At 36.6% G+C, this 17,577-nt stretch overlaps 1 protein-coding gene across 6 annotated transcripts in view; it reads right to left on the minus strand.

The window, feature by feature from the left end:
• The window catches only part of srgap1a (SLIT-ROBO Rho GTPase activating protein 1a), a 116,356-nt gene that overhangs the window by 22,532 nt on the left and 76,247 nt on the right, over positions 1–17,577 (minus strand). For 3 of the 6 annotated variants that reach the window (XM_084409372.1, XM_084409371.1, XM_084409375.1), the window contains exons 9-16: positions 13,225–13,422; positions 12,165–12,249; positions 11,420–11,447; positions 9,875–9,977; positions 6,508–6,568; positions 5,729–5,806; positions 5,193–5,327; positions 244–349 (exon numbers count right to left, since the gene is read on the minus strand). In XM_084409372.1, the coding sequence (XP_084265498.1) occupies positions 244–349; positions 5,193–5,327; positions 5,729–5,806; positions 6,508–6,568; positions 9,875–9,977; positions 11,420–11,447; positions 12,165–12,249; positions 13,225–13,422 (794 nt within the window). Of the gene's footprint in view, positions 1–243; positions 350–5,192; positions 5,328–5,728; positions 5,807–6,507; positions 6,569–7,916; positions 7,951–9,874; positions 9,978–11,419; positions 11,448–12,164; positions 12,250–13,224; positions 13,423–17,577 lie in introns of those variants that run through there. The other 3 variants (XM_084409374.1, XM_084409373.1, XR_014627441.1) reach the window with 2 other exon arrangements.

The following is a 17,577-nucleotide window of genomic DNA, read 5'->3' on the forward strand; positions in this document are numbered from 1 at the left end:
CGTGAACTCGACAATCGACTACTGTGGACTTCGACCGAAAACAGGATGTAAATCGAGTCTTCGAGTGTTCGAGTCTGGTCTGAGAATTTCTTTATGATATGGATCTAGGAATGATTTTGGATCAAAAAGTGATATTCATTCACAGTCAAGTAGCGTATTATATCATCAATACTTATTTCAGACGTATGTATGTTATTTGCATTTTTAAAGCTTTCTGTGTTTTTGTGAGACATTCAGACTTACTGGTTGAGGAAGGCGAACAGATATCGCATGACAACGAGCACTGATCTGGGTGAAGTCAGAAGGATCTTTCGAATATACAGCGCTCTCTCATACAGATTCTCAATTCCTACAAGAGAAAGAGAGAGAATAAGAGAGTAAAAATTAAGAAATCAAGCAAAAATCAAAGAGAAATACAATTATCTAATTATATATAAATGTTTAAAAGAAAAGAAAATCATACAGTATCAAAATTCAGAAAGAGAAATTTTTAAAAACAACTAACACGCATAAACTTTCAGTATACACGTACTAACACATCCTTCACAAACCTAGAAGCAATTGCCCAGACAGTTACAGTATTAATAAATAATTCAAAACATCATCATCTCATCCCACCACTCACCAATAGCCTTTCTCTCTCTTTTTATATATGTGTACACAGTACACAGTATATATATATATATATATATATATATATATATATATATATATATAAAAACATACATAAATAAATTATTACACACCTCATTAGGCTGAATATGACACATGAAAATTGTATAGCTCGCAAAGATTGCATTCACGTTTTTGCATGTAGAGACAGCGTAGGAGTCCTGAACAAATGCTTGTCCTACATGACATTCAGAAATGATTATTCAGGGTCGCCTTTGTCATCCACGCCACTTAGTAGCCTTGAGTATCTAATGACATGCTATGCTTCCATCTGAACATGCTAATTCACAGATAACCACATCATTGCAGCTCTATTCATAGAGTTACAAGGCTGAACTCATTATGTGTGGCGGAAAAAAAACATTACAACAGCGTTCATTCGCACAAAGTTAAACTCTGCCCAATCTTGTCATGTTGCAAATGGACATTTCCGATAGCCAGCTATCACTGCAAAACAAATGACTTATTTTCGATTTGCATTGTTGTTAAAACTTAAAATATTAAAAATATTTTTTGGTAATTGAAATAAAGCTGAAATAAAATATAAAAACATGAAAACCATGACATTGCTTCAGTGTTTTAACCACAATGCAGAGCAAAGTGCTCTGTCAAAGGAGAGTGAATATTAAACAAATGAGGCGATTCATTTAAACTAAATTGTTGCCTGCCCTCACCCTGCAACTAAAAAAGCTGATTAACAGAGCATTAAAGGAGGTAAAGTTTCAAAACTATTTAACTCTTCATTTTAAGGAGCTTAAAGATTAATCCAGAAGACTGGCATCGCAGAAACATGTGTGAGTATTCCTGCAGCACTTGGGTTTTTTCCTTGGAGTCTTTAGGCAAGGCAAGGCAAGGCAAGTTTATTTATATAGCACATTTCATACACAATGGCAATTCAAAGTGCTTTACATAGAAGAAATTAAAATAATAAAAAGAAATAAGAATAATTAAAACAGTTTAGAAAAATAAAATAAAACACAGTACAAACAGTCGGACGAGCATTGGCACAGTGCTCATTCAGTAAATGCATAGCTAAACAGAAGTGTTTTGAGTCTGGATTTGAATGTGACTACAGTAGGAGCACGTCTGATCTCCTCTGGAAGCTGGTTCCAGCTGCGGCTGGCATAATAGCTAAAAGCCGACTCGCCATGCTTAGAGTGAACCCTTGATATTTCTAGCTGATATGATCCTAATGATCTGAGTGATCTGTTGGGTTTATATTCAGTGAGCATATCTGCAATGTATTGAGGTCCTAGGCCATTGAATGATTTATATACCAGTAATAATACTTTAAAATCAATCCTAAATTTAACTGGGAGCCAGTGTAAAGACCTGAGGACTGGTGTGATATGTTCATATTTTCTGGTTCTGCTCAGAATCCTGGCGGCAGCGTTCTGTATGAGCTGCAACTGTCTTATGGTCTTTTTGGGAAGGCCAGTGAGGAATCCATTACAATAATCCACCCTGCTGGTGATGAAAGCATGCACAAGTTTCTCTAAGTCTTGTCTGGAAACAAAGCATCTAATTCTTGCAATATTTTTCAGATGATAGTATGCTGATTTAGTTATTGCTTTGACTTGACTACTGAAACTAAGGTCTTTAGAACTCACTTCCTGTCCCTTCTGGAATTCCATCAAGCATCTTTACCGTCTCCTTAGTAATGCGCTCTCAGGCTGTGTTTGAAATCTCATACTAGTACTCCTACTGTACAAAACTACATTTTTCAAACTACATACTATTTATGCTATATGCAGAATGTCAACTGTGCAGAGTATGCAAATTTCTGTTATGCACAAACTACGTAAATAACTACAAGTCTTAACGTGCAGAAGTCAACAGTCAAAATACCATTCATTTTCTCCAGGGGAATTGATTTTTAACTTACAGACCTTAAAAGACAGACCTATGTGAGCTATAAGGTTGTTAAATTGATGACATATGCTTTTGTTGAAGCCATCAGACTGCACTGTTTCAACTTATACTTGCATGTAAAAGTGGAATTATATATTACTGTATATGCATATTTTCCTATAAACAAAATATATTGTTTCTCGATGCATAATAAACATCTTCAATCAAGAGTTTAATATTTATTCATTTTTATTTGTATTATCTCATTTGCGATGCTTCATGAGATTAGTTCTTACTCTCATTAAAGCCGTTAAGTATACAGTCTTGTACCTTTATCTTTTTGTCCGATTGTCAAATACTTTTTTTAATTTAAAATTTCTGGTTGAAATTTAAAATGTATACAATTTATTTAAAATTTCACCTTGTAGCTGGTTGGTTGGGTCATGGCTTATAACTCTTAAATAGACTATTTTAAAATAGTCAGAATCAATGCTGCTGAAAAAGAGGGCGGGAACTGTTGGAATCTATACAACACAGTACAGTATCCCACAATGCAATGCATTTTTAGTATGACGACTGAACCAGAAGCAATATCAGCTGTAATCTTTTAACATTTTTCTGATCTCCTTCTAATTTAACTTTTTGTTCTGACTGCCAAAACAATTCCACTTATTATCTTATTATGTTGCTTATTAGCATGCATATTACTAGGATGTTGGCTGTTTAATAAGCACATATTAATGCCTTATTCTGCATGACCTTATTCTACATTCCTAATCCGACCCAATACCTAAACGTAACAACTACCTAACTAACTATTAATAAGCAGGAATTAAGAGTTTGAGGCAAAAGTCGTAGTTAATATTTAGTTAGTAGTGAGAATTGTACCCAAATCTAAAGTGTGACCAAAAATGCTTTTAAAAAGTTGACACTGGATGTGACTCAATTTAAACAATTACTTTAGCATACAACTTTTTGAAATGTTGGCATACTGTTGCAAATACAATTTAAAAAGAAATATGAAGTGTATCCTGCACAGCATGCTATTTGCCACTAGCTCATTCCAAACATAGCTTCAGATCAACAACTATATCTTGACCTCATCGGATCCCATGTGTTGGCTGTGAGACACATAAGCAGCACTTATAAAAGCAAAACCAGCCTCTGTAGAACATATTTAAAAACTGATGTGATCTGCTCTCGTCCACACAGATCCCCGATTCATCCTCTGACAGCAGCTTAAAATAACCACGTCACCATTTGGGAAAAAGACCTGGGCTTTTGGGAATATGCTTCTCGTCTTATCTGTCGTACTTGAGGACGAAACAGGGTTTCCAACATGGATCCTGAGCAAAAGAAGCAATTTAAAGAACTGTCAAGCCTCACCACAGACAAGGCACATGTCTCCAGCTACACAACATGAACTGATCTCCTACAGTGCAGTGAACAAACAACTCTGAAAGTCTATATATAGATCTGCCAAGGACAGAAAACAGGAGAGGCCATGTGTTTTCGAGGGAGTGTGTGGTATGCTGGGAAGGGGTAAGTCGTGTGTAAATGTAAACAGCAGGGAATCCCCATTAGTCACACTACGGAGTGTCACAGGCACAAGACCGCTAGTTGGTCGACTATGTATGAACACACGCCTTGACATTCCTCCACACGTACAGACAAACAAAAACCCACCCAACCCACACATGCAAACTCACGCCACCTTATTATAGCTCTGCACAAATTTTGATATGAGAACAAATATTTAAAAAGGGTCGGACATAAATAGCTATAAGGGATCTTTTTTATGCAAAAAACATTTTGGCATGTCAAAATAATATTTCTACATGGCAGGGAAATGTGAAAGTAAATTTATCCAGGTTTAAAAATGTTTATGTATGCAAGGAAACCCTAATAGCATAAAACCATTTGAATTAGTTAGCTAAATATGAATCCATGAATTATTAAATGATTGATTTTCCCCAAAATTATATCTGTGGGCTAAAGTTCGCCAAATGCTTCAGAGTAAACTGTGCCAGTGGAATGAACTAATACGAAATGGTTTTGAATGTATTTTTAATGGAAATTGCACTGAACTGGTTTAATACGTATTTTAATTAAATAATTGAAATACAAAAATCAGTTGTTCATTACTTCAAATGCACATCGCCCATATATTGTCCTTTGATAAGAGGACAACTTTGTATCAAAAGTGGCACAGCTTACCCCTCTCTTAATTGATTCGAGCCGTGGATAACAAACATCCCATTAACCCAAATGAAAGGATTGAGCATCACGGTGTCATTCTACATTCATTCAGTGCAATCTAGCGTCATCTGTGATGATGATAAAGCACGCATTCTGAGCTCTTTCAAACACACACAACGTTGCATTCATGCCGGTTGAAGGACCAACTGAAGCTCTAATGTGTCATGCCGTGGTGGAACACACACTGCGCTGTAATGGAGGGTGCGTAAGGCTGTTAGCGTTAGCCTGAGGCGCAGGACGTCTTGTCATACAGTGAAGAAAGTCACTGTGCCACTGTTGGGGGCAAATGACTAAGATCTCTTCATCTGAGTGTACACGATAACAGTTCAAAGCACTGTTAATTCACACTGAGAATCAATGACAGATTTACAGCTGCAGGTCAATAGAAAGAAAAAAAATGAGGCACTTACTGACACAGGAGATTAGATCATTGAATCTTTCCTTTGGAAACAGAGGGTTCTCCAAACCTCGAAAGTAGAGTTTCAAAACACCCGCAACAGAGTTTATATCGTGGTTGTTCTCTTCGTCTGTCAGAGGATCGTTACCTAAAAGACATACTATGCATCAAATCTGCTGTTTACATTTACATTCTTTTTTTTATCTAAAACATACAAATGAGAGACACACACACAAAATAAGTTTTTATACTGGTAAACAGAGCATCAGCATTTGGAGAAAACACAACATAGAAATTATGGTAAATAATTTTGGCTTCTCTTTACATGCAAGAAATATTGAAATAGATCTATATAAATAACAAGATAAACATCAAGAATATGTTTTCCCCAGTAGATGTTTTGCCAAAAACACTATAGTCAAGGTCCATATTTAGGTTCATAGCTCACATGACACTGAAGACATAAGAGATTCATTATTATTCAGCAGTGACAGCACTTTCAGAGCTATTTTAGAAACCTGAACTCTGTTACCACACACACACACACACCTCTCTCAAATGAGTTCTTGATATCATTGACTTCAACTTGAGATCCAGACACTCGGAATATTCCTTGATGTTGGAGGCCTAAAAAAATAAAGAGAGAAACTGAAATAAGTGTTTGAATAAGATGTCTTCCCATGTTCATTTAAATCCACTGGAAATAAAGGCTGGTCCATAGTAACCACGGTCAAATCCCAACCTCAAAAGCTAAGCCCTGTGCTTTAGAAAAGTTCCCTTTTTCTAATTAAAGATAATGAATGAAGGAGAGAGACTGCAATCAACTTCTACAAAAACATCCGTCAGTCCGGATTAGCTTTTAAATGGAAAGCTTGGATGAGGGTCAGAAAAGATTAATTAAAAATGTCTCTATAGTTCCAGTTAGACGGCCACACACAGACAGCTTTCAGCGCTTACAATAGACGCACAAGATATATGACTGTGCGAGCACAGTTAATACAAGCATATGATAAAGACCTCTTTGGACTGAACGTCCTCTGACGTTGACAGGAAAGCACAACAGCAAACTTACAATAGATCTGAAACAAGTTTGTGCATGGCCTACACTGGAATAGGACGGATTTGGAACAGCCCAGACTCTAAAACTTGCTGAATCAGTCCCAGACTTCAGATAACCAATGACAGAACAGGTAGCAAGTTTAAAGACAGTAGCATAACTGATGAACAATTTCTTTGGGCTTTTCTGGTGCACTGACAATGGTGGGCCGTTCTAAGGAATTATGTGTATTGTATGGTTTGAGTTGCAAGACATTTGCAATATAACTTACCATATAGGTTGATGAATCGAATAGAGCTCTCAACAACTCGAGGTATTGCTTGTCCAGAGTCCTTAAAACAAGACAAACGTGGGCATTAACTCAGGATATGGGCCAAACAATCAGTCTAGCTCTAAATCAACTGAAAATTTACCACACACAATGTATCATTCATGTCAGAGGTGATAAGATAATCCTTCTTGACTCCTACAGACTCTTTTTAAAGAGCACACCTAAGATTTTGGGCTTAGGGAACCCAAGGGCTTTGAGACAGGAAACAAAATGACAACTTAGATCTACATGCTAACATGGTTCTTGAACATGAATGGAGCAAATGCCACCGGTGGAAAACTCGAAATGGTTTAGTGAATCCAGCTATGTGATCCTAGGGTGCGGGCTGCTTGTTGTGTGGGGTTAGAGCTGTTTGTTCAGTGTTCGGCTACACTCTATCTTACAAGCTTTTAAAAATGCTGTTATCTGCTTTTAACCCAGGGAATATGTGCTAAGTACGAACACTGTGGCAGTGCCAGGAACTGAGGCAGACCTCACAGGCTACATTTCCCAGCTATGATCATTGCAATAAGGTGAAAACAAAATGTGCTGCCGTGAACATGTTTAAATATTGATACTGCACATCTGCAACGAATCATAAATCATAATTGAAACAGAGGTGGTAAAGTTATGAATGCAGGAAACTGCACTTTGCTGTGCAACACTTCATAAGAAAAAGTATAATTCAAATAATGATGGGATATTAAAAATGTTGGCCAATAATTGATTATAAGAATTATGTATTGTATTATAAGTATTGTAGGATTTTTATATTCAAATCTTATGCAGATTGATTTATAATCTCAAAACTAGAAATTATTTTAGTCTGTACAGTGAATGAAATGTGCCATATTACTAAATAAACTACACTGTATTATTTTTATTATAATTATTATTTGTGAAAAGTTTTAAAATTGTGGGATATTTTCTCAATTAAAATTAATCAATCATAATTGTGTGCATTACGGTCACTGAAGCCAAGAAGGATGAACTCTTGTCAAGCACATGGACACATTTACTTTGGGATCCAAAAGTCTGAGACCACTACTGAAAAAGCTTCTATTATGCATAATGATAATTTGATACAAAATTTTCCCTTACAAATTATATTATCAACATAACTATTTGACTGAACAGTTGAATAGAACAAAATGAAATTCGTAGACAAATATTCCTAACTTTTCTTAGTTTCTTTGTTTCCCGTTTTAAATCGAAATCCCAGAATCAGTGTGGTCTCGGATATTCAGACGCCACTGTACATGGTTCACAGCTCCTTAGGATTAAGCAGAGGTGACTGGAAGTTGAACTACTGAAAGCTTAGAGAGACATGAAGCAATGAGCTAATCAGGACAAGCCGACTGTTTCTGTACCTGGTGCCTTGTGTGTGAGTTCCGTCGTCCACGACTATGAGAGAAGGACAGCAGAACGACAGGACAAAGAGCCAGAGAGTGAGAGAGCAGAAAAAACAGAGAGAAAGAGGCGATCCCCAGGTTATTTGGTCCCAGCACTACAAGCCACCAATAACAGCCTACAAAATCATTATTAGTCTTCCAATTACACCATTAGCTCCAGCCTCACAGAGAGAAAGAGGGGATGTGCTGACACAACATTGAATGCTATTATCAAATAACTTTCCTCATCAAGTATTTACCCCGAAATTTTTCACCTAAAAAAATCTGTCATCATTTACTCTCCCTTATGTCATTCCAAAACTTTTTGACTTGAAACACAAGAAAATAAACAAATAAAAGGTCACTCTGCTTTCCATTCATCAAAAGTAAATAGAATCAGATGCTCTCAAACTCAAAAAAATGATGCACCCTAAAAGTGACCAATATGACCTCAAGTCATTCGACAGCTTGTGGAACAGACTGAAAAATAATATTCAAGTCAATGTCATTGGTTCACATCTTTCATAACTTCTAGATTTGCTTTTAGATTCTAGAAGTTTAAAATTGCAGAGGAATGAAATCTCTAAATCGCTAATTAAAGGTATAGTGGAGGATTTTCTTTTTCCGGGTGGATCATCAAGACTATTGGTCCTCCTAGTTGTCAATCATTCTGGTGATGTGTTTACGTAAGGCCGTCGTACGTGCTCGTCCCTAGGTAGTTTTCGCTTTCTGCGCATGCGCACTTTCAGGTGTATATGTGTGGTGAGCTACGGTTTCAGCCATTCATTGAAGCTCGCCGTTCTCACCGGGTTTTTTCCAAATGTCTGAGGGTCGCAAGAGAAAAAGTGTCTACGAATTGTATGACAAGAAGAGAAAGGCCACTGAAGAAAGAAACAAGACCAGAGTGTTTTTGGGAGAATATTTCACACGCTGGCGTGCGCTAAAAGCACAGGTTGGGCTTCCCACTGATGCCTCAGTCGCGAAGTTTCTACTCGACAGGTAAAGTTTGGCATGCTATTTGGAGAAACCCATTTAAAATCACTGTTAGTAAAAGTTAATGTAAGCTATGATTAGCGATGCTAGCCCTGCCACAAGTCACGCACCGACAGCAACTTGTAAACAGAGCGTGCACGAGGAGAACTAGGCTCGCGCATGCTCTCTCGTGCACACGTTTAATAGGCGTTCCCTCTCGGGAGCAGGAAGAGTGTTGCGCATGTGCATTTTTTCAAAAAGTGGAGAGGGCGGATCTTTTCTAAAATTCGGGAAAATCCTCCACTATACCTTTAATTATGACTTAAAGCTATTGTATAGGTGAGTCCCAATTTATGCACTTATGAACAATGCTGTTGTGTAGTATAAACAGTGCGAGTAGTGCGTAACACAAAAAATTCCAAAAAGAAAAAGTGCATTTGACTACATTTGCGCACATAGTGTATAGTGCATTATTTGGGACACAACATATAACATAGCAAAACATATCAAAAGTCTTAGAATATAGTGCCTAAGGACCATTATTAATGCAATTTGCATCTTTTAACAACATACATCTTTAGTATTCACTTTCACTGCATGGAAGAAGAGCAGAATGATCATACTAGAACATAGCAGAATATTATTTTGTCCGGAATAATTTGTCTCATTAGTTCGGAATGGCACAAGACAGGGATTTCTTTCTTTTTTTTTAGGTGAACTTTCCCTTTAAGAGGCTTTCATGCTGCCCTGAAGCAACTGGGTGAATGTTGATGCCTGAAGCTCACTTTATCTCAGTCATCTCGCTTCATGTGTACACACACCCACACATACCCCCGTTTCTGCTCTGTTTAAATACCTTCCCCAGCCATAATGATCAGTCAAGTAGAAGCAAGTAGCCGTGGATCATTATGGCATTAGCAGCGGTATTCAGTGCAGGTAGTACAGTACCTAAAAGCTCTAAGTACCTTAACAAATGACTCCAAATTGCCATTAAACAGCTTAACGTTAAATACAGAGCGTGGCCTGGGCCTCTGTGTGCCAAACGGTTTAGGAGGAAGACTGGGAGGCCTATAAAGAGATGTTTACACTTTTAATCTTGAATATGCACTGTAAGCCTTACGCACCACTAATGAGTTCATATCTCACACATAGTTTATGGAACAGCTTTGTGGTGGACATGTGATTTCAAGTTATTTAGGGGTAAGCTCCCATTGTGTCTAGCTCAGTGATCTGCACATGACAATATCCTGTTCATAAACTTCACTTCCACCGCACATCAAAGGTCATGGAAATGACAGGTCTGCTGGGAACAGCAGGAGGTGGGTGTGCGAGAGATGTCCAAGCACGAAATCTTTTGGCTCGGCTTGGGGAGCTGGTGGGATCACATTGGGTTATACCTTTACCTAAAAATCTGAGTTTATTACAATATCAGAATACAGTTTTTGTTTTATGATAGAACTGATGCTATGTCCTTAATGGATGTATAACTGACATGTGCAACAACAGCTTAACACTGAAAGAAAATAAAAAAGGGTAACATGCAAGTTCAACCAATTCAGTTCACTCTGCACTCTTGTCTTTTAATCAATAGGAGAGCTTTTATGTGCTTTCAAACTTTAGGATTTCTGGGTGAGGCTGAATCTAAAGAGCACTATTAGTGCAAAGCATTGTGGGTAGGAACCCCGGGGAAGATTGCTGCATGAACATATGGTGAATTATGGCAGAGAGCAAACACAAGCATCTGGTCTACTGTTTGGATCTTATCTGTGCATGTACCCCTTTCTCTTTAACTTTCAGGTCTACTTTCTCACAAGTGCTTTTAGATAGACAGAATAACAGATAGAAAGATAGAACGAGCAATAGAAAGACTGATAAATAGAAAAATAAAACGATTGACATAACAATAGACAACTAAAGACAGAGTGACAAATTGATAGAATGATGGATAGGTCAATAGAACAAACAAAAGATAGATGGATGGATAGATAGAAAAAAGATACATAGAACGACAGATAGACCGACAGGACGAATGATGGAATGACAGAACAACTGAAAGATCTAGACCTACAGATAGTATGATAGAACAATGGATAGCACGACAAATAAAATGACAAATAGAACAATAGAACAACTGATAGATATAATAACTGGAAATATATAACAACAGAAGAATGATAGACAGACAGACAAATAGAAAAATAGAATGACAGATAAAATGAAAGAAAGATAGAGTAGAATGAGAACAAATGATGGAAACATTGACAATGATAAAATGATAAATGATAGACAATGATAAAATGATAAATGACAGATAGACAGACAGACAGACAGACAGATACGATAGATAGATAGATAGATAGATAGATAGATAGATAGATAGATAGATAGATAGATAGATAGATAGATAGATAGATAGATAGTTTGAAGAAAGTCTGACATAACCTAATATATCTGGCACCTTAATGTGTTGCAGAAGACAACAAACAAGACAAACTGTGAACAATTTTTACCTTGTAGTTGCATATTCAGGCCGGTAACCTGAGAGAGAGAGAGAGAGAGAGAGAGAGAGAGAGAGAGAGAGAGAGAGAGAATATGACAATACAGTTCTTCAGAAGCCCAGGGGAGGCTTTCGTTTATGCTCAGTAAAGCACATACAGCCAGCCATCTGTCTGGAACTGGACATCCATACACATGCACCTTTAGGACATTGTTACGTTTTGTAGAGAAATTCTACATTTCCACTGCAGTAGCAGCTGAAATGTTTTAGCTACAGGTACCTGTTTAGCTATAAAAATATTTCATCAAAGTGCCAGAAAGCAGCAGGCAGACTACTGCCTACATCTTTAAAAAACTGACACGGTTGATTTTATGCCAGGGAACAGGGTTCCTGACAGCTTTGTTGATCCCACCCACACAGCGTTCACTCAATGGCCCTCTAACAGCAGAGTCTGCAGTGTTCACAACACAAGACTGAAATGCCCCGGGCTCCAAAACATGATGAGCAGATTTACACATGACGAGGGATTTATAATCCTTCATACTATCAAAATTAATTAACATGAGGTTATTATAAGGTTGCATCACCCACATGAGCAGCGGTGTGTCATGAGCATCTTCCTGCTGGTTTCTACTGGCTAAGAGGATTAGGATCCAAATTCGTTATACAGTACTTTCATCATTAATTGTGTACTTTCAGTTTAAAAGTGTTGACCCTATGTTGGAGGGAAGGAAGAAGTAAAGAAAGGCAAACAATACCATCACCAAGGGTCCTCTTCAGTAGATCGTGTTTTGCCTGGAGCTTAGTGATGAGATTGCTGCCCTCCAGATACTCACGGAACTTCTGTGAAGAGACACAATTGAGACAAGCATGAGAGCAAAAACATTTGATCATTTAAGCACAGAACCAGAATTAACTTTTAAATACATTAATTAATTAAATTAAAATGAAATGCAATGTACAACAACAACAAAAAACACTATACAGTATATATAGTATACACTCAGTACCGGCCAAAAGAATATAATTAAAAATAAAGATTCTTTTTTTCTTTTGAGTCTCTTATGCCCACCAAGGCTGCATTAATTTAATCAAAATACAGTACAAACAGTAATATTGTGAAATATTATCACAATTTAAAATAACTTTTTTCTATTATAATATATTTTAAAATGTAATTTCATCCTGAATTTTCAGCAGTAATTACTTCAGTCTTCAGCGTCACATGATCTTTCAGAAATCATTCTAATATGCAGATTTGGTGCTCAAGAAACATTATTTAGTATTATCAATGTTGAAAACATTGCTTAATATTTTTGTGGAAATCGTGAAACACTACCATTCAAAAGTTTAGAGCAATTAACTTTTTTTTTTAAGAATACTTATTATTCAGCAAGGACGCATTAAATTCATCAAAAGCGAGAATAAAGACATCTATAATGTTACAAAATATTTATATTTCAAAGGAATGCTGTTCACTGAACTTTTTATTTATCCGCAAAAAAAATTATCATGGTTTTCACAAAAATATTAAGCAGCAATACCCGTTTTTATTGATAATTATAAGAACCATTATTCATAATTGAGCACCAATAATCATTGAAAACCAGTTGCAATAATATTTGACAATATTACTGTTTTTACTGTATTTCTGACTAAATCTTGGTGAGCATGAGATTTCTTTAAAAAATATTTAAAAAATCGTAAACTTCGAATGCACAGTTTAAAGGTGAAACTTGATATCTTGCCTATGAAACATTTCATTTAAATAGTGACTGTTTAAACTTATTGGTCAATTTTTATGAAACACAAATTGACCATAAAATAGAACTGCTCCGTCTCCTGTTGGTTGGCACGTCTCTTGGCGATGCTCGGCTTGCTGAGGTAGGTTTCTGACACAGTGGACTTGACCGATTCAGTGGAGCGGCTGTGATGGAAACATTCCGACACGTCATAGTCCTCGATGGTCACCATGTCCTGGATGGTAGTGAGAGTGGCCTCTGAAGTCTTCTTGATCTGAAATAGGAGAACATTTTTAGTAGGGAAGGGATGCCACAGTAATACAATAGCAACTAAGAGTGCAGTATTACAAGGACAATCCAACTCAATTTCATTCCAGAATATTCCTGCAACATTTATTGCTAAGAATGTGCATCAGTACAAAAGTGATAACAGGAGCTATAAAAGCGATAGAAAAACACATTAAGCACCAAATAAGTGACACGGGCGGGGGGGGGGAATCCTCTGACTGTCCCTGCTTGACATGTGCTCTGTGACTAATAGCAGGCCTTGAGCAAGACACCAGACCAAAGAAATCAATTTACAGCGAGGGGAGAGGAAGATGACCCAAGGGAACATCATTCATTTCATGGCCTTGAGGATTCATTTCTGTAACTTTCCAGTGTCAGACATGCAACATTATTATACTATTACAAATGTCTGGAACTGTGTATACCAAGAGGGACAGACTGCAAAGTGAATTGCTGTAGAGGTAGTGTTGTCACGATACTGACATTTCCAACTCCGATACGATACCTTGAAAAATATCGAAATTAGATAACATTTTCGATACACGGGAAAAACTACCATATATACCACCATTCAGATAATTTATCTCAATTTCAAAAACTCTTTGGCTATATCAGTCACAAAATAAGTCGGTGATAACATTAGAACAAATAAACAAATTACAAACAATAGCACAAATAAATACATTAAAAAATAATGAGACAAAGGAAATAAACATGGCTTTAAGTTTTTCAGGAGGGTCTAAAGGTCTTTGCACACTGAGTCCGAAATTTACGTATGCGTTTTTCCATATTAGTCATTCGGTGGCTCTGTCAAAACACCTCTCAAAATGCATGCTACCGATGCGAAAACACGCAGAAAATCGAAACCGATCAGAATTTTTTTATGACTTATGAAAGTTTCGGAGGCAGTGTGTAAACATGATTGACAACGTGAGGTTGTATTTATTTTTAACGAGCGAAAATTTTGGACCTTAACAGTAGTATTCAGGTAGGCCCTACTACAGAAAATAAAGTAATCAAATGTAAAATAACACTGGATAGTTATCATTGTAAAATTTAAATCCAGATTAAGGCTTACAATTAAAGTTACAAAAGTTATTCAATCAAGAGCAGTGAGTCATTGTCTTTGTCTTTTATTCTTTGATTAACATGACAGACAGCAGCAGGTTTATTAGGCTGCTGTCACTTTAAGAGCTAACACACGGATCCTATATAGTTACACAATATGTGTTTTCTCTCAAATATTACATTCCAAAACTGACTGTATTTACCCGAATACTCGGCAAGACAGGCATTTTGACATAATTTTGTATGTATTTGACCGTTTAAGCACAATAATCCACAAAAAATAAGTAAATTTGGTACTCGCGAGCTGTTTGAGAGGTGCCGTTATGAAAGCAGCACTTGTATAGATCAGTAATGCGGGTGCTTTTGGTGTTAGAGCGGAATTACTAAAATTATGCGCAATACAAGCACTAATCAACCAAAGCGAATGAGACAAGTGAGTGACAGGAGGCGGGTGGGTGTGTGTCAAATTGTCAATTCGCCGTCGGAGAGAAGATCGGTGTATAGATACTGCAGAAAAGGAGTATTGGAACCGTTTGAAATATTTCAGTATTGATAAATATCAAAATGTCGATATTTTTGACAACACTGCTGTTGACTCTCTTCAATGTATAAAATAAACAATATAAAGCCACTTTTTGTAATGTTTGTTCAATGCTTTCTTCATCCTTCAGGGGTGTTTCTTTGCAAATACTGATATATATAATTAGCTCTGATTAATTAGTTTATTTAATCAGCATATCACGTAAATGAACCCAATTACAATATTTAATCAATTATCAGACCTAAAACACAATAATATAACCACATAAAATAGTGAAAGGGAGATGCCAATGAGATAAAAAAAAAAATATGGGGAAAAGATGTTGAAAGCGAGTGCAATCGCTCAGTGGAAGCATTTGTTCACCTGCTGAAAGAATCTGCGCAGTATGGAAGAACAAATTTCTCTCACACTGACATGCTCTCTTTCTCTCACATACACAAGAGTATGGAAAGGAAGCATAGCCTTTTTTTGTTTGCACACACACTTTAATCTTCTTGCACAACACTCTAAAACATGCATATACACAAATAGACAAAAGCTATATTTCAATCAGCCTATTTTTAAGCACATTTTGGGATACCGCACAAAGAAAACGCTGGCTGGAAACACCAAGATGAGCATAAATTCTAAAAATCCACATAAAAAAAACATGTGCTCAAGTGAAGCGGATATATATATTTCTTTCATTCAATAAGATGACATGCACATAAACACATTTACCAAATAAATCCCTCAATGTGCCCCAAAAGAAGATGTGATTGGATAGCTGGACTAACCAGCAGAGCAATTTTTTTGCACAATATCACAAATGTTAGTATGGTCATTCCCCTGTCATCAAAATTGTTGGGTGTAATTACCTCCCAGAACTGTCTCACACGATTGCGTTCCCAAACACCAGGCATCCGCCTCCGAATGCAAGATAACGACAGCATTACGTTTTGTCTGCACACTCTATTATAATGTATGAAAAAAGAACCACAGTGGCTTCCCCAACTGCAGCAACTTCCATTTTTATTTCCCAGGAAGTGATGATTTTGTTCGCTTGAACATGGGATGGAAACGATGCTTTATTTGCAAATTTTTTATGTGGTATTCCAATTTCGAACACAAGATAAATTTGCAACTCTGAATGTCATACAACCACAGTGAGTATCACCACCAGACGGTATCATGCGACATAAAACCATGGTAGTTTCATCACACAGTGAGCTCATATCTCATTGTCCCATTCAGTCTGAATCATTCCTCAAATCAATGGAGTATGATATACAAGTCAACAGAAAACAACAGTCACACCTAGATCCAGGTCACTGTTCAACCTGATGTGGGACCTTGAGAATCATCAGTTTTATGCCATTAATCGTTCTGTGGTTTTGTTTTGTTGGGAGCCTTTATGAATGATATGCCACACCTGTCTTGTAGGATGTTGTTTACCGGGAAAGTGAACCTCAGTTCTGCCTTAAAGGCAGACAGGTTACACAGAGGTAAGTTGAGTGAAGGGGGAAGGGAAGAGCTTAGTTTCAAGGACATGAAAGCAGTCAAAATGAAATGACATGGAAAATAAGAGGGATTTTTTAAAAAGAAGTATCTTTAAAGTCACCATGACTTGGATATATGTCACAACAGGGAAGAAAAGACTATCGCAACTTTAGTTTCATGCCGACTTTAATACTGCTTGAAAAGCCTGGGCCCTTCAGCTTTTTTTAAACCTAAGGTGGTTAAAGACATGAATGCTAAAGATAAACTATACTTCAGCTGATAAAAAAAAAAAAACTTAGCTAAGCCCTACTTTCAAAGTGTGTAGTTCGAAATACTATGTAGTGTGAATTACTTATGAAATAATACAAATATTTAAACAAAATGTCAGAAAGTAGTATAAGAAAGATGAAAAATGGGGAAAAGAGGCCAAAAGCTTGTCAATCCCTCAGTGGAAGCAATGTATAATTTGTAATTTGTAAATTAAAAAAATGAGTTTGTTTCACTCACAAATTTTACTTTTCAAATGCACTATTAGAAAAGTCAGTATTATTTTTACATTATAAGATGCTTAACAGATCATTAGATGTTGTATATTCAATAGTTAGAAATTACATTACATACGTTATTTTATTCATGACATTCTAAAAATTATACAGGAAATTATATGGAGAATTTCAGTGGCAAGAGGGATCGGAAAAGTTGCCCAAACCAAATTCGAACCTAATCGCCTGTATACCGCTAACCTGTCAGAGTATGCATACTACCTAGGTCACATCTCACGATTTTGATTCATTGATATATCTTTGCAAATACATTGGAATGTGCTTGAATCTGATATACATACATGTAGTTAAATATAGGTATCTTCTAAAGCAATGTGTCATTATGTATTATAAGTTACAAAAACATTGTTTGGAAATGCCAATTCCATTATCACTAGTTTTTCTGACCATGTGATCGGTAAGCTTGGCGAACAACCTACTCAGGGTGATAAGATGGCATGGAACAAAGATGATATTTTGGCAAATCTGTAGCACACTGGTAATCAGCATT

This window comes from Rutilus rutilus (assembly GCF_951802725.1).
Source record: "Rutilus rutilus genome assembly, chromosome: 5".
Classification (NCBI taxonomy): domain Eukaryota; kingdom Metazoa; phylum Chordata; class Actinopteri; order Cypriniformes; family Leuciscidae; genus Rutilus; species Rutilus rutilus.